We start from the raw sequence: 24,000 nt of genomic DNA, 5'->3' as shown, positions 1-24,000 counted from the left end.
GCAATGAAATGCTTGGGTCACAGGCTCTCTTATAACAATGCTCAATCAAAATTTAAAATTTAAAATAAAATATACATATCTAAATATATATATACACCTAAAGAAAAAGAAAAACAATAGTGCAAGTGTGTGCAATAGTGCAAATATGCAATGTGCAAATATGCTAAGGTGCAGAGTTATGACAGATTGGAGGAGTTTAAAAGTCTTATGGCCTGGGGGATGAAACTGTCTCTGAGTCTGGTGGTGCGGGCCCGGATGCTGCGGTACCGTCGGCCAGACGGCAGCAGGCAGAACAGTTTATGGCTGGGGTGAAAGGGATCTTTAATGATCCGGTTGGCCTTCTTCCTACACCGCTGGGTGTAGAGGTCCTCCATGGATGGTAGCTCCGTCCTGGTGATGTGCTGGGCAGACCTCACCACCCTCTGTAAAGCCTTACGGTTGAGGGCGGTGCAGCTGCCGTACCAGGCGGTGATGCAGCCAGTCAGGATGCTCTCTATGGTGCACCTGTAGAAGTTGCAGAGAATCCTGGCTTCCATGTTGAGCCTCCGCAGCCTGCGGAGGAAGAAGAGCCGCTGTCTGGCCGTCTTCCTGATGGAGTCTGTGTGGTTGGTCCAGGTCAGGTCATCACTGATGTGGACCCCGAGGAACCTGAAGCTGCTGACTCGCTCCACCGTAGTCCCGTTGATGGAGAGGGGGGCGTGTTCTACTCCTTGTCTCTTCCTGTAGTCCACGATCAGCTCCTTTGTTTTGCGATAGATAGATAGATAGATAGATAGAGAGTGATAGGTAGATATATAGATCGATCGATAGATAGATAGATGGAGAGAGAGAGAGAGAGAGTTAGATAGAGAGAGCGAGCGAGAGAGAGCGAAAGGGAGGGAAATGGATAGACAGATAGATAGATAGATAGATAGATAGATAGATAGAAGAAGAAAGATAGAAAGATAGATAGAGATAGATAGAAAGATAGATAAATAGAGAAATAGAGAGAGAGAGATGAGGGGAGGGAGGGAGATGGATAGATAGAGAGAGATATAGATAGAAAGATGGATAGACAGATAGATAGATAGATAGATAGATAGATAGATAGAAAGATAGATAGATAAATAGAGAGATATAGAGATAGAGATAGAGAGATAGAGAGAGAGAGAGATAGATAGATAGAAAGAGAGAGAGAGAGAGATGATAGATAGATAGACAGATATATATATATATATATATATATATATATATATATATATATATATATAGAGAGAGAGAGAGAGAGAGAGAGAGAGAGAGAGAGAGAGAAATAGATAGATAGAGAGAGAGAGATGATAGATAGATAGATAGATAGATAGATAGATAGATAGATAGATAGATAGTTATTGTCTGCTGAAAAGCCTTTTAGTGGAAAACTGACTTATGAGTTGTATTGTTGCCTTGAATATATTTAAACTAATAAAAATAGTTAAAATTCCCTGCATGAGGTAGAATAATGCACAGGGATAATTGCAAAGAGGTAATTGCTTTTCTTTTGTACTCATCTATAAATCATGTTAATTAAAGTCAAACCTCCAAATGTAAAACAGATTTGACAGAGACACACTTTTACTTTTACCAGGGACATACAACTAAGTGGGTAAGTTATGTGTCTGATAAAGCTTTATAAACCAGGTAATACAGCTTTAAGAGACTGTGCAGTCACCCCTGTAATGCTATTGGTCAATAGCTTCCACTAGCCGTCATTATGGATATCTGATTGGCTCTCGGGAGTTGACAGCGTTACATGCCCCGCCCTCCTCCTGTCGCCACGCCCCAATGCGTGGGCTACGTCCGACGCTATTCCTGAAAGTTCACATGCTAGTTTTACTGCGGCTACACCTCCTGTGTGAACGGCGCCTGCGTCATAAACGTGTTGACCGACGAAGTTTGGTGAAGTTCTCATTGCGCTTCTTCTCTTCTTGTTGTCAGGCGGTGAAAGAGCGGCAGGTCCCAGCATCACGGAGCAACACACTTCCTACAAAAAGATGTCCGCTCAAATTATAAGTGGGAAAGAGGTTTCTGCGTAAGTACCTTATTTTTACTGCAACTTTCTGAATGCACAGTTACACATGTGGGGGAACCTGGCGTAACGTGTGTCTGTGCACTAGCTAACATGGCAGCTAACTAGCTATCGAAGTGAACTCAGCAGCCAAAGTGACACACAGACGCCTCATGTGCTTTATCCCAGTGTGATGCTGATTTTACACGCTGCCGCTGCCGCTGCGTTTTTAGACCCTGGTGTGCAGCAGATTTCAAACCTCGGCATGAATTGGTTGGACATGGTGCGGACCACGTGAATCAAGTGTGCTCTTTATCAAGCTGCACGAGGAAATGCGATTGTCAAACTTGTAATTTGGTGATCGTGTTGAGTGAGTGAATGATTGCAGATCTGACATACAGTGTTATGTAAGATGCAGTGGAGGTGTGTTCTGATCTTTGCTCTATTGATCCAGTGAGATCAGGTGCTGACAGTAACCTCACCTCACCTCAAACTCAGAAATCCAAGAGGAACTTTAAAAAAACAAAACAATTGTTCATTTAACTTTAGGTTTTTCATAAAGTTGTTTATAAATGAATCCACATATTGCCCCCTACCCAAAGATTTTTTGCAGTTCCAATTATATTTGCCTAAAAGACAAAAAATGAAAGTGCACGTCATTTAGTTGCATGTGCATGTCACAAGACATGACAGCCTGCACCCTGTTAACCTCCCCTCACTGTGCCCATTAGCTAAATTATTCTGTGCAACACAAATAGCCTGCGCCTCTCCACTGATCTGCAGTCTCTTAGTTTTCTCTGAAGCTTCACAGGAGCCCACATACAACTGATTGTGCAGAACAAGTGACCTTTTATATTTGACGAGGCTGCCTCTCTCTTTCAGGAATTGTAGCTTTATACGTCCCTTCATTTAAAAGTGTTTTCTTTCAAATACAGGGGAGAAGTCCGGGAATGATTTTCAGTCATTGATTCACCCTAGAGCAGTAGAGCACACACCTCTGCCAAGGCCCAACAACTGTCCTCTTAAATTCAATCAAGCTGCACCATATTTCACACACTCATAGATATCAGTTCTCATCAAGAACGATACGAGTTATTCTCTTGGATAACAGAGAAAACGATTTGAATCCGCACCAAAATTTCGAGTTATTTTTGTGTAATCTTGTTATAAACCAACAAACAAATGAACACGGGTGAAAACTTTAGTAGAATGTCATTAGGATCGGTTTGAATGAGGGTTGTCTCTGAGCACAGAATGGTAATTTGGTCTAAAAACTGAGGTCACTGAGGCCACTGAGATTACTTTAAAGGAAGTTCAAATTGGTGTCACCCCTTCGCCTCATGCATCCATGATCACGCTCATCATGGATTTCTAAATTCCAGTTACCCTTGAGTCACTTTTGTGTCGCTCTGTCTTTGATTGGCTCAGCCTCATCTTTATGTTGAGTTGAAGAGATCAATCACAACCAAGACAAAGTCTACACAACATGAATAAAGATAAAGCAAAGACCAAAGATAGGACAAGTCTCTTGATCTGATTCTGGTGTCCTGGTTTTGCATCTGCGGGGGGACTGGAAAATGATTACCAGATTCAAAATACAAAACCTGCTGGTTGCTATATCTGAATACAAAATTGGTACAAAAAGAAATATGTTGCTTAGTATCTTGACACTTCTTTTTTATGATTCAGCATGCACAGTGATTTTTTTGTTATCATGCGTTCTCAGGCAGGTGAGGCAGCGTCTGAAGGATGATGTGGCGCAGATGAAGCTTCAGGACCCCAACTTCAGTCCTGGTTTGGTGGTTTTACAGGTACGTGCAAGATGGGATGATGACCTACCTCTGGAGATCCTTGGCATATTTGGATTTTGGTTATTTTTTGTGTAGCTTGTGTTGTTGTGCGCTGCAGCATGGAACCAAAGTTTATGAGTGTCTCTTTTTGTAGATGGAAGTGTTTATGTACACTAAGTGCTCGATCTGTAGGGCAAAAGGGGCCTGTTCTTTCAAACGAGCAGGCAAAGTGATCCTTCATATCATTGCAGGTTGGAGACCGTGATGATTCAAATCTGTACATCAGCATGAAGTTGAAGGCAGCAGCAGAGGTAATACGAGTCGTTTCTGATATGCAAGAGATTACATGCAGCATTTACCCTGTATTTAATTGCACTGACTAACTTTAGGGTCAAACTCTTTAATATTTCTAATGCAGATTGGAATAAATGCCACACATATGAAACTTCCCAAGACGGCAACAGAGGAGGAGGTGAGGTTACGGCTGTGCATAATAAAGCTCCCAAGTTACTTTACGTGCACAGAGAGTGTAAAGTTCTGTCTGTCCTTAGGTTCTTCACAAAATCACAGCGGTGAATGAGAACTCGTCCATCCATGGCCTCATTGTGCAGCTGCCCTTAGACTCCATCCACAAGATGGACACAGAGAAGGTCACCAATGCCGTGGACCCAGAGAAGGACGTAGACGGGTAAGAGCACACATGAAACCGTAGATGTAGTCATCTTGAAGGTTTGCTTACCTTCCTTTCTGGATCGAGTCGGTGTGTTTCCTTGCTTCCTTTCAGTGAATGTAAAACAAGGATCTAGCTCAGCTACTTTTAAACATGTAGACGTTGATTATTTATGATATTTAATGTATTCTTGTATGTTTTGCAGGCTAACCAGCATAAATGCAGGGAAGCTGTCTCGGGGGGACCTGGGCGACTGCTTCATCCCCTGCACACCAAATGGCTGCATGGAGTTGATCAGACAAACTGGTAAACACAGTCACAGCTGAGCAAAAGTCTAAAAACATCGTGAAAACAGAGCTCATACTTCCCCTAAGGCCCCTAAATTATTTCTAGCTGCAGCAAATTCACACATGCATAGATAAATGTTTCATGTTGTCTATCCTGTCAATAAACAGCCTATGCTCCATCCTTCCACCAGGTTTCTTGGAAATCCGTTCAGTTCTTTTGTGTGTAATCCTGCTGTCCGCTTTTCTACAGGTGTGTCCGTGGCAGGGAAGAGAGCTGTAGTGATTGGCCGCAGTAAGATCGTGGGAGCGCCGATGCATGACCTGCTGCTGTGGAACCACGCCACCGTCACCACCTGCCACTCTAAAACAACCGATCTCCCTGAAGAGGTACAACATCATCACTCTTGTCCGACTCGGGGAGGGAAGTCAGATATCACCATAATGTGTGTCACACCAGCGCACACAGATTATCTTGGCTGGTTTCTGTTTTTTCCAAGCAAACAGCTTTCTGCATTTCTCTGTAGTGATGATGATGATGATGATGATGAGTTGACATATGGAAGGTGGCAAATTAAGAGACTAATGCAATTTATCAATCTACCTACCAATTCCACAAACCTCCGTCTCTCTGCCTGTATGTGGAGCACTTATCTCCCAAACCATTCATCTTATTCGCTTCACAATATGTTCAATATTAATACAATTAGAAATAACAGATAAACAGCATACTGTAGCAGGCAGTGGGACCGGGCAGCGTGCCCTCAGTCAGTGAACAGATTTGAACATGTCTTCTTCTATGTCCGCGGATAAACTACAGCAGGGGTTTGCAACTGGGTTAAACCGCGGGTCTAAATCAATGCTAGGGCATTTTTATAATTAAATTATTTTTAATTGACCTTATTGGACTTACTCAGGTCACGAGTGCAGCAACATTCATAAAAGTCTTGTTTGGCAATTTGTCCTCAAAGTAAACGCACAACATTTTTTCCGATACTATAATGCTTTTCATGGAGCTGAGTTATCAAGCTTTTGATAAACATGAACGGTGGTTCTGAAGATTGTGTCGAACGACATGCAACTTATGAAACAATAACAGCACTTAAATAAATCATTCAAACTTGTATATAAGCCACGTGAACAGTAAAATATAGCAAATTATGTCTCATTTTATGAAAAGCACTGACTCTTAAATCTTTATTGCGGATAAACCAGGTAGGATGAACTTTACTTACTTCACTCTACACCATAGGCTGTTAATACAAATATGTGACATTACATTGTAGAAGTGATTGAGGAGGACTTGCTAATGATGAGGAATAATTCTAAAGTAGCTCTGGACCAGTAACACAGGCCAGGCAAAAAGCCCATAACAAACAGGCCCTTTCACGCTTCAGTACTATTTGCAATTACAAATATTTGCTGCCACCAAGTGGAACTGTAATGTCATTTATAAACCTATTTAGAAAAATTATGTGTTGAGCCTGGTAAATGTAATATACTGTATGTAAAGAATCAGTGTTGCACATGATATTCTGTTTCTTATGGATTAGTTAATTTGTGTCTGTCACTGTTTGTGTGTAGGTGAGAAAGGCAGACATTTTGGTTGTTGGCATCGGCCGAGCAGAGATGGTGAAAGGAGAGTGGATCAAGCCGGGAGCAGTCGTCATCGACTGTGGCATCAACCACGTTCCAGGTTTGACTGATTCTGTCTACTTGAGTCATCGTGGTGCTCTGGAATGAACTCAGTGGATGTCGGTGGTAATATTGAAGTTTATGTCCATTTCAGATGAGACAAGACCCAGTGGGAAGCGGGTGGTAGGTGACGTCCACTATTCCTCAGCTAAGGAGCAGGCTGGCTTCATCACTCCTGTGCCTGGTGGAGTAGGACCCATGACTGTGGCCATGCTGATGGCGGTAGGGTTCACTCATAAAATGGAAACTTTTTTTTTACAGAATAAACATAGCAGAAAAGATGTGCATTTATGTTTGCAAGAAAAAAATATCTTTATAGAAATTCTATATATTTGGTTGTATTTGTGTGTTCTTTTTATTTATAGTTATTTATAATAATGTTTATGGTTAAAATATCAAGCTTCAATTACATGTCTTTGTCATAAGGGTTTCATCTTAGGAATCATTGCCAATTTATATGAATATATTTTTAGGTATCTTAGGTATTTTCATTACCTAAAATTGTCATCGGCCCTCAAAAATCCACATCAGTTGGGTTCAAGTATCTATGTGTGTGTGTGTGTAGAACACAGTGCTGAGTGCAAAGCGCTTCCTGGAGGGACATCAACCAGGAAAATGGAACATTTCTCTCACCAAACTCAATCTGCAGAAACCGGTGCCAAGGTTTGTCTCCTCATCCTCCAATCCTCTTAGTCATGTGTGTTGTTAATTGTCACTGAGAGGCTGGAGAGTACGTCGAATTCAACAAACCACATTCCAGAGTAGCCAGTAGAAAACTTTCAATGTTCTCCATGTCTTGTTGTTTCCTCGCTGTTCCTTCCTTTAGCTCAGATTGTGTGTTTCTCCCACAGCGACATTCTGATCTCTCGCTCCTGTGTGCCCAAGCCCATTGACCGTCTGGCCAAAGAGGTGGGCCTTCTCTCTGATGAGGTGGAGCTCTATGGCAAGACTAAGGCCAAGGTCCAGCTGAATATCTTCAAACGCCTGCAGGCTCAACCAGACGGCAAATATGTGGTTGTCACTGGGTACGATGTCATTATTTGTATGTTCTTCCCTGGACTATAGCATGTTTTACAGGAGTGTAGTTGCTTATGTTAACTGTTTATGGGGTAATGCTAATGACCTTTATCAATTTGTACATAAGAATACTGATTGTTGAAAATGAAACCGTAAGTTGACTAAAACTATTGCTTAATGGTTACACATGTATCCTTTGAATATGTTCAGTGCTGACAGTATTGTCTAACTGCAGCATTACACCGACCCCTCTGGGTGAGGGAAAGAGCACCACCACCATCGGCCTTGTGCAGGCCCTGGGAGCCCACATGAACCTCAATGTTTTCGCATGTGTGCGACAACCCTCTCAGGGACCCACCTTTGGCATAAAAGGTGAGCTTTAGTATAATGCACAGTCACAGAGGTTGCACAGGTTACATACAGACACTTTACAGTTTTTCTCGATTGCTTAAGCACGATTTTCAAAACAGGGCCCGGTGTTTCAAAACACTACACACAATTAGCACAACCACACACCCAATTAGCAAAACACCTCAGATCCTTTGCAAAATTAAACATTCTTGTAAAAACTATACACTAATTTATCAAAACCATATTTTGTTACCATATGAAACACACACGTTTCATATGACTTAATTCTGTTTGAACCAGTTACACACTGCTGTTGCTAACCTAAAACACTTTTAGCAATTCTACTTCTCAGTGATTAGAGTACTGTAAGTGAAGTACACAGAGAAAGTGCAAATATACAATAAATTCACCAAACACTACACAAGACCAATGCTGCAGACTGATGAAATTATAATTTATTTCTCTCCATATTCCCAAATCAGTCAAAATGTCAACATGGAGAACCACAACAAAACATGTCCCAGTTTTCACGCTACTACACTAGTGTGCATAACACTGTAAGCTCAGCAAATATCAGACAAACTGAAAATTCTGTTTGCAGTACAGGTTACAATGACAGATTTCACTGTATATCTGCTAAGATTTGGCTGAACTCTTAGTCCAGACTCCCTCAGCGTCAATCCGTGGTTCACGACATGGTCAACTAGTGTTGCGCGAATTTCATTTGATAAATTTGGTCCTCTTCTTCTTTGAGCACGTTCTCCTCCTGCTTCAGCTCTTCCTCTTCCTCTTCCTCTTCCTCTTCCTCCACCTCAGCCTCTTGCACGGCCTCCGCCTCTTCCTCTTCCTCCTTCTCCTCCTCCGTGGATTCCCCCTCTCACCCTCACTCTTCTTCTTCTTCTGACTCCTTCCATTTTGGTTGAAGACAGGTGAACTCACCTGCTGCATTTGTATAGTGCTTAAACCTGATTGGTGTGTCTACAATTTAGCAATCATGTGTTTGCGCACCTGATGGCTGTGTTGAACCAATTGGCTCATAGGGGTGGTAATTTAACAGTCAGTGCTTTGGAATTGCAAGGAAGTGACATCTTGATATACTTCTGTGTTTAATGTATACAAGTGTGTTTAGTGTTTTGCAAATACTGTGTGTATTGTTTTGCAAAAAAGTGTGAAGCTGACATTGTGCTTATAGTGGTGCAAATCTGGGCTGTTGTTTTGCTCCTTGAGTGTAAGGTTTTGATAATTGTGTAATACTTTTGATTTTAGTGTTTATGCAATCGAAAAAAACTGTAAAGTCCTGTACTGATTCATGTATCTGTAATTATGTCTTCTGTCAATAGGGGGTGCTGCAGGAGGTGGATATTCACAAGTCATCCCAATGGAAGAGGTACTGCACTGTTGTTTGACGTTAGAAACTCTGCAGATGATATAACAATACAAAGAAAGCACACAATTAAATGAATAAATCTGTTCGTTTTAGTTCAACCTCCATCTCACTGGTGACATTCACGCCATCACAGCTTCCAACAACTTGGTAGCTGCTGCCATCGACGCTCGCATTTTCCACGAGGCCACACAAACTGACAAGGTGTGTGTCCTGTTCTTTTACAGTTATTTTTTAAATATAAAAATACTTATTATAAGATAATGAATGAGTGTCATCTTTCCCTTTGCAGGCTCTGTACAACCGCTTGGTCCCACTTAGTGGAGGACAGAGGAAGTTCTCCCCCATCCAGATCAACAGGCTGAAGGTAAGTGATTACAGTTTGATCAAAACCTACATGTGCTTTGACTCAACTCACTGTCGCTTTTTAACACTGAGGTTTTATGTATTTGTGTAGAAACTGGGCATAGACAAGACGGATCCCTCCACTCTGACTGAGGAAGAGATCACCCACTTTGCCCGTCTGGACATGGAGCCTAGCTCTGTCACCTGGCAGAGAGGTATGAACATCTCACATGACTCTTAGTCCGCGTCACTCTGATGTCTTGCGCTTTAGTAGTCGGCTTTCCATTGGATTTAACCACATACTGCATTGTGTGTGTGTGTGTGTGTGTGTGTGTGTGTGTGTGTGTGTGTGTGTGTGTGTGTGTGTGTGTGTGTGTGTGTGTGTGTGTGTGTGTGTGTGTGTGTGTGTGTGTGTGTGTGTGTGTGTGTGTGTGTGTGTGTGTGTGTGTGTGTGTGTGTGTGTGATGTTCATATGGTGTGTGTGTGTGATGTTCATATGGTGTTTGTGCCTTACCTCAGTGTTGGATACCAATGATCGATTCCTGAGGAAGATCACCATTGGCCAGTCACCAACTGAAAAGGGATTCACAAGAGAGGTAAAAAGTAGTTCATTATTCAGTAAGGGCCATAACATGCAATGTATGAAAATGATTTACTTTGGTGCCCCCCAGTGGCATTTTATTATTATTATTATGTCAGGAAAATGTCCGGACTTCAGTGCATGTCTGAAAGCAGTTATAAGTAGAAGTAAAGATAGAAGCTGTGATCGGGGCAGTAATGCAACGCTTTCGATGCCAGCTGCCATAAAACCTCAAAGAAGAAGAAGAAGCTGTGATCACATACAGATTCTACACATAGGGGATTCCTCAAGTCTAGCCAGAGACTGTAGTGTTCTTGATAAGGACCCATGTAATAACTGTGCCCTCCTCTTTCCCACAGGCCCAGTTCGAAATCACGGTGGCGAGTGAAATCATGGCCGTGCTTGCCCTCACCAGCAGCCTGGAGGACATGCGTCAGCGTTTGGCAAAGATGGTGGTGGCCACCAGCCGCAGTGGACAGCCTATCACCACAGAGGACCTGGTCTGTGCCCTGGTGTCTTCTTCACAGCCCGACCTGCTATATTTTTTAATATATTGGTAAAACTAGGCTGCTATAATGTTTTTTTTACATTATTTTTCAGGGTGTGAGTGGTGCTCTGACTGTGCTGATGAAAGATGCAATAAAGCCAAACCTGATGCAGACTTTGGAGGTGGGTGAAACACAGCACGTACACTAACTCGTACTGAGATTTTCTTTCAGGAAAATGTTTTTAAGTTACCAGACTTACCGGAAATAAACTCCTACAAGCTTCCAAATGTTTGTGTCTTTTGACACATTGTTTTAATTGTTGTTGTTGGTCTGAAATATATATATATATTTAAAACTAAAACTTTTAGTGTTTTCTTAAGAGATGCTGATGTGCCTTGATATCTTTTTTGTATGACATAAATCCACAGGGAACTCCTGTGTTTGTACATGCGGGCCCCTTCGCCAACATCGCCCACGGCAACTCCTCCATCCTGGCTGATAAAATAGCTTTGAAGCTGGTTGGACCTGAGGGCTTTGTAGGTAAGGGGAGCAATAGTTCTACTGCTGCTGTTGTGGATGGTTTGCTTCTTCTGTACATGTGATTGTGCAGCAGATGTTATATTAAAGTTAGATATTCCTCTGTACTCCTCACGACTGTGTTTCTGTTACTATTCTCTTCATCTCACAACCACTCACTATTGTTTCTCAACAGTGACTGAGGCTGGTTTTGGTGCCGACATCGGCATGGAGAAGTTCTTCAACATCAAGTGCCGCTACTCAGGCCTGAGGCCGCAGGTGGTGGTGTTAGTGGCGACTGTCCGAGCCCTGAAGATGCATGGAGGAGGATCAAAAGTGAGTTTACTGCAGCATTGCAATTACAAGATGATTCGTTTATTGGCTTTATTTTGAAATTTCACAAATGATTTTAAATTTGTGTACAAGTTTACATAATAATCTCGCCTCTCATCCTCAAACACACAAAGATTTCGTCTGCACTGACTGTTTCACCCTCTGTCAGTGACGGTGCACTGCTGGGAGTGTCATATGCTGCTGAGTTGACTCTCACTTAATTAAAACACTTTAGCTCCATGATAAAAAAAAACAAAACATAGAATGCTCAATCTCATTGTGTCAGTTGTTGGAATGATCAAATTAACTACCACATTTTTCGTGTGTGTTGTTCAGGTTACTGCTGGAATGCCACTGCCAAAGGAATATGTTGAGGAGGTAATGTAGGATATGCTTTACTTTAAATGATATTCTGTAGATCAACATTGTGTATTTATTTTATTTGTATGAAACATCTGAGCCACAGTCTCAGTTGCTTTAACACATGTCCAGCAAGCATTAGGGCCGGAGAATATAACAATATTGTGGCAATTAAATATCAATAGCAATATAGCTAAGGTTTAATATGTATCAATTTAATGCTTCTGTACTTTGTAATCAAAGTGATAATTGATCAACCTCAGATTTATAAAATGTTTTTGTTTTTTTTATCAAGTGTTTGTCATTCTATTATCAAAAAGAAGAGTTTAAAACCAAACCTTTACGGAGGAGCAGAAGTCAGCCTTTTTGCTTGTGTGTGCATGTTCTGTGTGTGTAGAACCTCGAGCTCCTGGAGAAGGGCTGCAGCAACATGAGGAAGCAGATAGAGAATGCTCAGCACTTTGGTGTGCCTGTGGTGGTCGCTGTCAATGCTTTCAAGTAAGTGCTGATCACATGGTAGAAATGGAAGAGACATTTTTTTTAAATTCCACTTAAAGCTGCACCAATCAATATTTTTACACTTGCAAAGGATCAAATGACAATATGAACGATGCCACTTACACTGACAGATCCAGATCATTTTAGCAACACTTCACTCTTGGAACTCACATCATCACTGTTTGTCAAACAGCAAAAAAGCTAATGTATCAGCTGGCTGGTGAACGTTGTGTAGCAGCTGAAGAGCTAAAAAAAAGAGTGACAACAACTTAATATGTCTTTACAGCTTGTTTGTGCTGCTCCTAAGTTGAGGTGGTTACATTTTTAATTCAGTTTAGGTTTTTAAAGCAGGATCAAGATTTTGAATCTATGTTCTTATCAATTAATTTCCATAACAATTATAATACCCTTGCCTGACAAATGATTTACAAAGAGATTAGATGATAAATATTGATGCAAATGTTTTGTGTCATATTGACATGTACTGGGAAATTCTTGTGTTGTTTGACCCCTCAAGCATTTTCTGTGCTGATTCCTGCAGGACAGACACTGGGGCTGAGCTGGACTTGGTCTGCAGCATGGCCAAAGCTGCTGGAGCGTTCGATGCAGTGATATGCTCCCACTGGGCCGAGGGTGGAGCCGGGGCTCTGGCCCTGGGTCAGGCCGTCCAGAGAGCCTCCGGGGCCCCAAGCAACTTCAAGTTCCTTTATGATTTGGAGGTATAGGCTCTAAACTGGAATTCTGAAGTTCAGCGTTAGGTTTAAATATAATACCTGAATATCTAGACTAACTAAACAGTCTATTTTACCATTTTGAATTGAAATGGATATTTAAAAATGTAATTTTCTTTTCCACGAGGAACTGCAATCCTTTGTTTGGGCCCTAAAAACCAGTCTAGTATTGAAAATGCTATTGGTGCATAGCCATGTCAACTAAAGGACTGTCTTGACGGCCATATTTATATTTCTAATTCCCATTCAGCTCCCCATTGCTGACAAAATTCGAATGATTGCCCAGAAGATCTACGGTGCAGATGATATTGAGCTTCTCCCAGAGGCCCAACACAAGGTGGAGCTCTACACCAAACAGGTCAGTGAACCTCAGTGTTGACTTGTTTCTGTCGTCTGTCAGTGTAAGTCAACTGTAATTGTTGGCCTATTGTGAAAGATCCAATACATTTCCTTGTGTACTCTTTGCCCCTCAGGGTTTCGGCAATCTGCCAATCTGCATGGCGAAGACGCACCTATCGCTCTCGCATGAGCCTGAGAAGAAGGGTGTGCCTACGGGGTTCATCCTGCCAATCCGAGACATCCGAGCCAGTGTGGGCGCCGGCTTTCTGTTCCCACTGGTTGGCACGGTACGCTCTAGTTTACTTGAGGACACTGGGGCTTTCCAGATTTTGGAGTGGGAGAGCGGGGGTGTGACACCTTCCTGCTCTGCACCTTCAAATCACATGATAACATTCATTCATCAGTACTCAATTAAACTGTCATAACACATTCTCATCATAAATACTCAGTAGTGATCTACGACTTTGGCAGTGGATATATGCAGTGTACAGAAATAAGCAATTGAGTCCTTTCCTATTGCCAGTAGAGGAGTTTGCCTTTTTTCCATCACTGTAAAAAGGTTGTAATAAAAACCATGTCGACTGCAGAATCATTTGACCCAGGAGTGAATGAGGATTTTATCCAATCCTACTTCAGACAAAAGATAAGATGTTAGTAGGTTTTTGGACCTGTGGAAAGGGGGGGTTCTAGGTGTCAGCAGGTGTCCACATCAGTTTTCGTCAGCTTGAGGCCAAGCTCTATTGTGTGTGTGTGTGTGTGTGTGTGTGTGTGTGTGTGTGTGTGTGTGTGTGTGTGTGTGTGTGTGTGTGTGTGTGTGTGTGTGTGTGTGTGTGTGTGTGTGTGTGTGTGTGTGTGTGTGTGTGTGTGTGTGTGTGTGTGTGTGTGTGTGTGTGTGTGTGTGTGTGTGTGTGTACAGAACATGAATGTGATGAATGGCCTGATCTTTCATTGGATATTGTTTTCATCAAGAATGAGTCATTAATCTCTGTCCTCATCCCTAGATGCCTACAATCCCCGGTCTTCCCACCAGGCCTTGTTTCTATGACATTGATCTGGATCCTGAGACTGAACAGGTCAACGGGCTCTTCTAAAACAGGGCTGTACGATGGTAATGAGTTAAAAAACACACATGTAAACATCTCATGCATCTCTTGGGTGGTTGCGGATCTCAGCTGTATTTAGCTCTTTCTGTTTGCTTTATTTCTCAGTGAATAGACGTGGCCCAGCCCTCCACTCTCCCCACTGAGCCTTACCGAAATAGGATGGACTAATAACTGTGTCTCAAGCTGGTCTGCAGGTGTCTTTTTCTTTGTCTTTTTAAACAGACACTGACATCTGTAAATAATTGATTTGCTTTTCCCAGAGGGCTGCTGATGAATTAATCAAATCTCTCAAGTTTGACAATCTGTGATAGACAAGTGTCTCCAGAACTACCAATAACTTAGTGGTGGCACATCTGGATTTGAGCATTTACCACCTGTGTATGTTTTTCGTACATCAGGGGCTTCAGAAAATCATTTTTCTCAGTTTGACTGATCTCATTACTAATATCTGTCAAGTGTCCTGTGTTGCTGCACCATATTCTAAACGAATATTTCTAATACTGTCTAATATTGCCGGACCAATCTGCACTGCTGTGAAAGTGAAATGTGGTAAAGTTGCATTGCTGTCAGGAAAGATCAAATAAAGTCTTCTTGACGTTAAGACACATATCAGCAATTCTTGAGTTTTTTTTAAAAACTTTTAATGTATATCCTTGTACTTAGATGTTATGATTTGTTGTCTACTTATTCTGTTAATATTATGTACTTACAGTTTCAAGTCTTTCTCTGAAGTAAGTCATTTTCATTGTGCCCTCAGACCATCAGCATATTGAGCTGTCTAGAGCAGGGGTGTCCAAACTATGGGCAACTGCGGCCCGTGGTCCATTTTAAATTGGCCTGCAGCAAATTCTAAAAATATAATGGAATGGTCCACAGGAAGGCTAAGCTAGCGGATGTTAGCATTTCCGACGATCCCTGACTGCACCTCGTCGAAACGCAGAGAGTTTCATGCTGCTTAAAACATTCAAGTGTCAATTTATACTCGATGGTCACGATATAGTCATTTTCTCTGATGACTCTGAACAAGAGCAGATTGAGAAGCAAAATGACCGACAGCCATCTCTGTGATGCCCTTCGCATCTCAACCACCTGCAAGCCATGCTTCAGTCCAGAGCGCAGCATCACTGCTCCCACTGAGTGCAATGCTGTTCCCATTATAGGTCAGTTCAAAATATATTACACAGTATTCATGTGTTAGCCCAATTATTTATTTGCATAACAATCTTGATATATATACCCATCCCCTTTTCCCCTTACCCCCTTTTTATACAGGGCTGTGAAGGGGGAATCACCATCCTGACTAAGAAGCAATCTGAGGCTACTGTTTTCAGAATGAGCAGCCAACCCTTTTTGTAACAAAATAAATAAAAAAACATTTATTGAAATCTGTGATGTAGGCTTTTTTTTCTTTTTCTTTAAGCATATTCAATTATCAAGTGTAATTTACCAACATTTGATTGATTTTGCTAACTTTAATACACTAGAGAGTAGGCAATACACCTCACCTCTAGTGAGCGGCCCAGGCCTTAGTATATTTTTCTGTATGTGACCCTTAGTGAAAAAAGGTTTGGACACCCCTGATTTACACACTGGTGAAAACATGCACACACACCTCCAAACAAAAAAGGCCCAACCAAGGAACCTCTTGCTATGAGGCAAAGATATAGTACTATACATTTTTCTCTTTTTTTTTTTAGCAGCAGATTAGGTAAAACCAATCTGGTAATTTCTGAGTTTAGATATTTATTAGTCCTTTATTTTTATATATAATACTACTACTAATAACAATAACAATCATTAATTTATCACCACTATTAAATATGAAACATTTTTATTGAATGTGTCACTGACTTTATATGTAGGAAAATGAACAAACCAGTCTTGTCTTTTTTTTTTTGATTAGTTTATTAGAGATGTGTAAATTCTTTACAATCAGCAAATCACAAAATGGTGATTCAAGGATTTCTTCCTTATTTTTTGCAGCCACCGCCACCGCCACCTTTCATTTCTCCCGATTTTCCTTTTCCTTCACCGCCTTTGCCATTTCCATGTCCCTTGCCTTTACATTTCTCTCCCTTCTTTCCACGGTTCTGTGGACAACCATGAAATCAATGACTGAAAACACAGAAAGATAAATGGCTGTATATTTTGAATTCAAAAGGTTGTCAGAGTTTTACCTTTTTACACCTTCCTCCATCCTACAAAAGATAATGTGAGATTAACATAAGGGTGCTAGAAAAGGATTGAATCTTGCAGTGAGTGCACGTTAAGAATGACTTACTCCGTCTGATTCAGACGATCCAGAGCTTCCGTCTGAGTCAGATGCACTCTTCTTCTAAGACAAGAAAACGGCTTCATAAGAATATGTTTTCGTGCTGTTAGTCTAAAGAACTGTGAAGAAAGTAAGAGACTCACCTTTTCCTCTTCTGTGGTAGTAACACAAAAGAAAAAAAAAAGTTACAAAATAATTGAAATTGAAAAATATATATTATTACTGGACTGAATTTATATTACATAATTATTGACAGTAACCACACAGGGATGATTAAATTACTAACCACTGTTTAATTCTTAGTATTTATCATTTGTTATATCAATCAGCTTATTTCTGTGTTTACACATGGGAGTACATACGCCAGTAGTCATATCTAGCACACACAGTAAATTTGACCATAACCAATATTAAAAAAAAAAAAATTCTAACAATCTTTGTTGAATTTAAGCAAACTGCATCATGGAATGAAAATAGTTCTCATTAGCACAGTTTAGGAAATGACCTGAATAACTTTTTAGCATTGAATTTTCTACTTCTAATTTGTGTGAAAACTTCTGGGTATTTCAGGGAAAACTCATTAAATAAGAAAATAATCAATAAATAAAAAAGAATAAAAGGGTATATCGGTAAAACTGTATAAGATGTATAAATAAAGAGACAGTTTTTCTTTAAAATGCAAGTTTAGGGACAACTTAAATATGCAAGTCGTGTTTGCACAATTATGAATGCTTCTTTTGGAAAATAAACTAATAAACTAATTAAAAGTGAAAAGCAATTATTGCATTAAAATATAATACAATTCTCAACTATACAGTCAATAACCAAATACAAGATGAAGCAAAATGTGTGCATGAAAATGGAATAAAGTAGAGTGAGCTTTGAAGCAATCGAACTCCAGCATTTTAGTTCATTTGTGCAATAAACATATTTAGACATTCTGCACAGAAAAACAATACAAAGCACTTTTTGTAAACAGATATAACAGTTGATCAAAGAGACTTACTGTCACACATGTTGTCTGGTTGATGGCTGCGGTAGAAAATCTTTTCCTTGAGACACGGAGATTGAAACAGACGTTTTAAATATTTGAACCTGCAAAAGTCAGTAGAAAAAAGCAAAGACAGTCCCAACCTACCTGGTGCGGAAATCAAACTGACTGTTGTTTGATGTGTGTGTTCATTCTCTATTTATACACTGGTGCTGCATGAGACGATGTAGGTCTCATGCAATGAAATGTGACTAATAGTTGCAGAGCAGGTATGGACTGGGTGTCGCTGGGAAAACAACTGCTAGTGTGGTCACTTCTACCTCAAAACAAAAAAGTAAGGACTCGTAAGCAGAAAGGTATGAAGCTGGTCCACTCTTAACATCAACTCTGAATCATCAAAACACATCTCAGTAAAAACATTGAACATGTGAGACAAATAATCACAGTCATTGTATTGTTCTGATTATACATGTGATCAATGTTCAACATATATGCTAATCACATGGTTTAGATGAAAACATCACAGCCATGTTTATATTTACAAATCTTAACAAGTCAAGTACTGGAACATATTTTTCATGAGTCAAGATGCAAATCAGGTTTTTCAACAATAAAGTAAAGCATGGCATTCAATGTACGAGTCAATTTGTGTGAGATGGGGGGGTAACATTTGTTCCTTCATGGCATTGTCCCTTCTCACGCTGCTGCTGTTTTGATATGTTACCATAATGATCTGCTTTAAGGGAGTCTTTGTGCGACAAGTTTCAGTAATTAGACCTGACAGAAATATTACAATGAAGATTCTGTGATGGATGCTTTTTTGATTCGTGGCCAAATTGTTTCATGGAAACAGTTTCTCTAGGGTACAATAGATCCAATAGTGTCTAATAGTGGCAACGTATATGTACCTGTGGCGACAGGAAATCCAGAGTTTCAACTGGACCCGGTCAAACCAAACGCTCTTATTTATGGAAGAAATATTCTGATCTTTTCCTAAAACCAGCTGTCACTTCTTTAAAAATACTAGGCCACAAATGTGTGAGCAGTAGAATATTCATGTCCTTGAATTTCGAGTTTCCGTCTGCATTTGTTTATCTGTGTGTTTGTCAGTTAGCAGGATTAGGCAAAAACTACTGGACGGATTAACATGCAACTTGGTGAAGGGTTATGGGTTATGGTTATGGGTCAGAGGAGAAGCTTTAGTGGAAAAGGTCAAGACAAAAAAACTAAATGCAAAAGCTGAACCACCCATGACTGAATCAGTCCTCCTGACGCTGGTTTTGTAACCGTTCAAACGTCAATAGTGACACACATTCCCACTGTCTGAGTATAATTTTTCTATAATTATATATATCACACCTCAGACACACCTGTTACTGTCTTCAATCATTCACACTGACCTAAATCTAAAATGAGGAGAACACACGCATCTTATCATGACCTGAAATGACATGTTTTTTTCTCTCAACTGCCTGTGGGTGAGGCACATGTCCTCATGTCAACTCTGTTAAATGTCATATCAGGTGATCAAGAAGAAATCAAGTTTGGCATATACCTCATGTGAGTTTCACAGACATGAGGCACACACCTGAATGATTTTGATGCATATTTTTCTTCTGTGCAAGTTATAGCACTGGGAGCAGAGCTGGTTGTATAGTCTTTCTGCTGCAGGAAGGAATGTTCTGCGTATCAGTCTGACGTTGAAGGAGCTGCCCAGTGCTGTGATGGTGTCCTGCAGGGGGTGAGACTGGTTGTCCATCAGAGAAGACAGCTTCGCCATCATCCTCCTCTGTCCCACCACCTCCACTGAGTCAAGAGGGTATCCCAGGACCAAGCTGTCCCTCCTATTCAGTCTATCCAGTCTCTTCCTGTCAGCAGTGGAAATCCTGCTGCCCCATCAAACTACTCCAAAGAAGATGGCTGATGCAAACGCAGAGTCATAAAAGGTCTTCAGGGGGCGGAGTGTCTGCGCCTGCGGAAATCAACCAGTTCTTTAGTTTCCCCCACAGTGATCTGGAGGCAGTTCCGCTGGCACCAGTCCACAAAGTCATGCATCAGTCCTTTGTATTCCCTGTGGTCCTCGTCAGTGGTGAGGCCGACAATCGCAGAGTGATCAGAGAACTTCTGCATGTGACAGGAGGGTGAGTGGTAGAGGAAGTCTGCAGTGTGGAGGGTGAAGAGGAACAAGCCAGGACTGTTCCCTGCAGGGCCCCCGTACTGCAGACAGCCGTACACGACACACAGTCCCGGGTCCTCACATACTGGGGGTCTGTTGGTCAGGTAGTCCAATATCCAGGATGTGAGGTGGAGGTCCACTCCAGCATGCTCCAGTTTGTCTCTCAGAAGTGCCGGTTGAATGGTGTTGAAAGCACTGGAGAAATCAAAGAACATGATCCTCACCGTGCTCCCAGGCTTCTGCAGATGATAAAGAGCTCTGTGTTGTAGGTAGATGCGGGGGTCATACACCCTGATGCCAGGCTGATAGGCGAACTGCAGCAGGTCCATCGATGGTCTCACCAGGGGGCGGAGATCTTTGAGGACGAGCCACTCAAGGGTCTTCATCAGGTGGGATGCTAGTGCCACCGGCCTGTAGCTGCTGAGGTATTTTGGGTGCAGAGTCTTTGGCACCAGTACCACACAGGAGGTCTTCCATAGCAGTGGTACTCTCCCCAGCGCCAGGCTCATGTTGAAGACGATCTCCATAATCTCACACTGCTGGTCAGCGCAGGATTTGAGGAGCCTGGAGCCGATGCGGTCAGGACCCACCGCCTTTCTTGCCTTTATCTTCCTGAGCTCTTTTCTAACCTGGTTTATTGTGAGACAGATTGGATCAGTGTGTGTGTTTGTGTGTGTGTGCTGCATTACCTTATTGTACTTGTCTGTAAAATTGAATGCTTCTGTCCAGTAACACTGCAAGACAGGTCTCATTAAAAACTTCAATGTCACTCAAGCTGGAAAGGTTTGCGTGGCAGTAGACCTCGCCACGGGGCTCTCTGCACAGCAACCAGAGACGAACCATTCGCTTTTTAACATTCTTTATTAAATCAGACACCTTTAACAAACATAAATAAATTTCAACTTAAAGTAGACTAGCTTTGCAGCTCAGTCCGGGCGTCTCTCGTGTCAGAGAGTTTCTCCAGTGTCTGAGTCTCTGAGTTCTTTTGCGAGGCAGCGCAGACGCGGCCTTTTAAGCACGAGGACCAATCAGCTAACAGCTCTCACCTGCGCTGATTGATCCTCTGTGGTGCAGGTGAGGGTGCTCTCAAGGTGATGGATAAAACAGTAAACACAACTTGAGAAAAACAAATGTGTGAAAACAATTATTTGAATTGAACACAAAAGCACAAAGAACAAGTAAAGATCGAGAACAAAATACTTCCACCACCCTCCAGTGTGAGTCAGGTTTAGAGGAGCAGTCTCTGGATTGGAAGACATTTGCATGAGTCACAAAAGCCACAGAATCCACAACAACACTGACATTTTGGTGAGATTTTAAGTGGGGCTGCTGAGGTTTTTTTTAAATCCAAGATCCAGGTAATTAAATATGCTCCGATTATGTTAAAATAATCTGTGGATGGGCTGTTGCCATGTAGTGATAAAATCAAGCAAATAATGTCCACAGATAAGGTGCTGCCTCAGTCTTGTCTTCCCATTCACTTACATCTTCTGTCTTCTTCGGAATGCATTTCATTTATTTGCGTAGGGGTGTCTTACACTGAAACAGCAGTGGGTAGACTTTCTCCACACCCTTGACCACATTCTTCACATTTGGTCCTGTAATTGTGATGCTGCCAGTGGAGAACACTTGAACAGTAGCCTTGATCTTTTTGTTCCTGTATGTGGCAGATGGATGGAGCTCTGGTTCGTAACTGACATTGGGGAAGTTGTTCTTAGTGAAGTCTATGAGGTTGATTGCAAAGGGCATGTAGCAAACTGCCAGCACATTCACGACTTTGAAGGCTGAAAACCTCACGTTGAAGCCTAGTTTCTGCAGACAGCGCGCTACCCTGCGAGCACCACGTTTCGACTCATCCTCACTTCTTGCTCCAGTGCACATGACTTTCCCTGATGACCAAATTGAGGCGGTTATCTTGGGTTTACGAAGCTTCATCTGGACTTGTCCAGCTTCTCGCTTATAGATGACGTTGAATCCATTTAAGGCAATGGTGCGTAAGATGAGGGGACACTGGGTGGTGAAAGTCGCCACCACATTGGTGACGAGGATATCGATTGCCTCATTGCCGGAATCCATGCCGAAGTGTGTGGTGCACTAGGAGCAAATAGATGGTTATGGATGTTTGAAAAACCCTTTCCTCTTGCCAAAAAGTGAATGAAGCTCCTGTTTAGTTCAATGTTTTTCTTCTTCAAAATGCCTTCGGTGCAGTTAATGGTGGGTGGCAAGTTGTAAGGTGTATATATATCAAAGGAGTTCCTTTACATTCCATTGTCCTCTACTTAGCAGCCACTTTGATGTCTTTGATATTGTCATTGATGCAGTATATAATTGATAATTGATTAATTTAATTATTTATTCAATAAATTAAAGAAGAAGGAAAGACAGTAGGTGGCGGTAATGCACCTTGATGTTGGTTTCCACCTGCCAATAAACGGAACAAAAAAGAAGAAGTTTATAATTTTGTGCCTCAATTGTGATCAGTCTCTAATGATGAACGTTAAATAACAAAATTATGTGTATTTGCAGCATATGTGGCATTTAAACATTTTCTCCATTTACCATGATAAAGAAACAGAGGGAAGTGTGAAATGCAAATAGGGAACAAAATTTGAAGTGTGATAAAAAGACTGAGAATCTAGTGTGCCAAACAAGTGGTTTAATTTTTCCCCATTGTTTCTATTGCATTTATTTATTCCACTCTGTCTCTGTGGCTCCTCCTGCAGACCATAACTGTGGGTAACGGTATCGTTTTGTGAAGATCAACTCTTCTTGACAAAGGATTTGGCGCAGACTAGTGGATATGGTGCGAAGTTGCTGTTTCTGCTGTTACCTCGACGATCCAGCTGGAAGAGGTATCTATCTATCTATCTATCTATCTATCTATCTATCTATCTATCTATCTATCTATCTATCTATCTATCTATCTATCTATCTATCTATCTATCTATCTATCTATCTATCTATCTATCTATCCATCCATCCATCCATCCATCCATCCAAACTTTTGATTTAAGTTAAGGCAAAAAGTAAGTGTTCAATAGAGTTGCTTGGTGTCATCACAGCTAAAAACTGAAAACTAAATAATCAATAAGAAAAATGCTAATGTCATAAAATATATATTTTATAATCTCTTATTTAGTCGTCACTTGAGTTTTGCTAACATGCTAAACGTTACACCTGCTAAACATCAGTTTGCTAACGATGTCGATGTTAGCGTGTTAGCATGTTAGCTCGCTGGCCTTCAAATTTAGCTGACATTGCAGTGCACTGGACTGCAGACTCCTCCGGTCGTATATCATTGTTAATCTCATATAAATGACATAGATTCCAATAGTTAACATTGCTAATGTGTTTTGATTCGTTTAACTACCACAACTGTACTGTTTAGAAAACACCACCTAGCATAACCTTTGACCCGACATTAGCCCGGCTCATGCAGAAAGATGGCCAGTTTAGAGACGATGCTACAGACACTAACTTCTTACTTTATTCATAAATTAACTCAGATATGTTCCAGACTCAAAGTGTTTGTAAAGGGCTTTAGCTCATTAGCAGCAGTATTGATCTGTGTACAATGTAAACTATGTGTATGTTTTGGCATCTTAAAACTGCAGAGACTGTGCACCGACTATCAGTCTGCTGCCTGTGTGCCGCCTGTGTGCTGCTGCCTGTCATCAGCTCTCACACTGGGCTCTGGCAGATGCAAAATGTCCTGCATGGAGATTTGTGGGAACTTCAGCAGCCAGTACCCTCCCACCCCTTTACCAACCCATCCACCCTGCAGTCTTTAGGAAGCTTCATTAGTGCTCTGAACAAGTCGTCTGGAGCTCGTAGGAGACGCAGCTGTTGTCTCATTTGTGATTTCTGCATTTATATAGTTTCATTATAGATGTGAATGAGGCCCCATGAGAAATGGAATCATTTAAGAAGCTTTCAAATATTTTTTTTTCTCTCTCATTAATTCTTTTCTTGAACCGTCTTAGTTAGTTGGGACACAGTGGCATACGTAGCAAAAAGATCTGAACACACTCACATACACATTCAATAATGAAGT

The 24,000-nt window shown here is 41.3% G+C and overlaps 2 protein-coding genes across 2 annotated transcripts; one reads left to right on the top strand and one right to left on the bottom strand.

Annotated features, from left to right (window-relative positions):
• Positions 1 to 1,799: 1,799 nt before the first annotated feature.
• On the top strand, positions 1,800 to 15,114 carry mthfd1b (methylenetetrahydrofolate dehydrogenase (NADP+ dependent) 1b). Its single transcript, XM_035168189.2, has 28 exons — positions 1,800 to 2,047; positions 3,750 to 3,834; positions 4,065 to 4,124; positions 4,232 to 4,285; positions 4,365 to 4,501; positions 4,689 to 4,789; positions 5,021 to 5,157; positions 6,352 to 6,463; positions 6,557 to 6,684; positions 7,028 to 7,125; positions 7,314 to 7,487; positions 7,715 to 7,851; positions 9,171 to 9,217; positions 9,311 to 9,418; positions 9,507 to 9,581; positions 9,672 to 9,774; positions 10,079 to 10,155; positions 10,499 to 10,639; positions 10,740 to 10,808; positions 11,056 to 11,167; positions 11,340 to 11,479; positions 11,813 to 11,854; positions 12,234 to 12,334; positions 12,876 to 13,053; positions 13,316 to 13,423; positions 13,539 to 13,691; positions 14,406 to 14,512; positions 14,613 to 15,114. Exons 1-27 carry the CDS (start codon positions 2,010 to 2,012, stop codon positions 14,493 to 14,495), a joined length of 2,805 nt encoding a protein of 934 aa, XP_035024080.1. The 5' UTR covers positions 1,800 to 2,009; the 3' UTR covers positions 14,496 to 14,512; positions 14,613 to 15,114.
• Positions 15,115 to 21,327: 6,213 nt separating this feature from the next.
• LOC118116783 (TATA box-binding protein-like 1) lies at positions 21,328 to 22,022 on the bottom strand. The gene has a single exon (XM_035168643.1). It carries the CDS (start codon positions 22,020 to 22,022, stop codon positions 21,462 to 21,464), a length of 561 nt encoding a protein of 186 aa, XP_035024534.1. The 3' UTR covers positions 21,328 to 21,461.
• Positions 22,023 to 24,000: the final 1,978 nt, after the last annotated feature.

Source organism: Hippoglossus stenolepis, chromosome 10 (assembly GCF_022539355.2).
Source record: "Hippoglossus stenolepis isolate QCI-W04-F060 chromosome 10, HSTE1.2, whole genome shotgun sequence".
NCBI classification, from domain to species: domain Eukaryota; kingdom Metazoa; phylum Chordata; class Actinopteri; order Pleuronectiformes; family Pleuronectidae; genus Hippoglossus; species Hippoglossus stenolepis.
The sequence above is the reverse complement of the archived record's forward strand: the minus strand, read 5'-3'. Positions and strand labels throughout refer to the sequence as shown.

Coding starts and splice junctions, on each gene's coding strand:
- LOC118116783 (XM_035168643.1), bottom strand. CDS start 22,022: ATGGATTCCGGCAATGAGGCAATCGATATCCTCGTCACCAATGTGGTG.
- mthfd1b (XM_035168189.2), top strand. CDS start 2,010: ATGTCCGCTCAAATTATAAGTGGGAAAGAGGTTTCTGC. Junction 4,502..4,688: donor CCAGAGAAGGACGTAGACGG/GTAAGAGCACAC, acceptor TATGTTTTGCAG/GCTAACCAGCATAAATGCAG. Junction 13,692..14,405: donor TGTTCCCACTGGTTGGCACG/GTACGCTCTAGT, acceptor CCTCATCCCTAG/ATGCCTACAATCCCCGGTCT.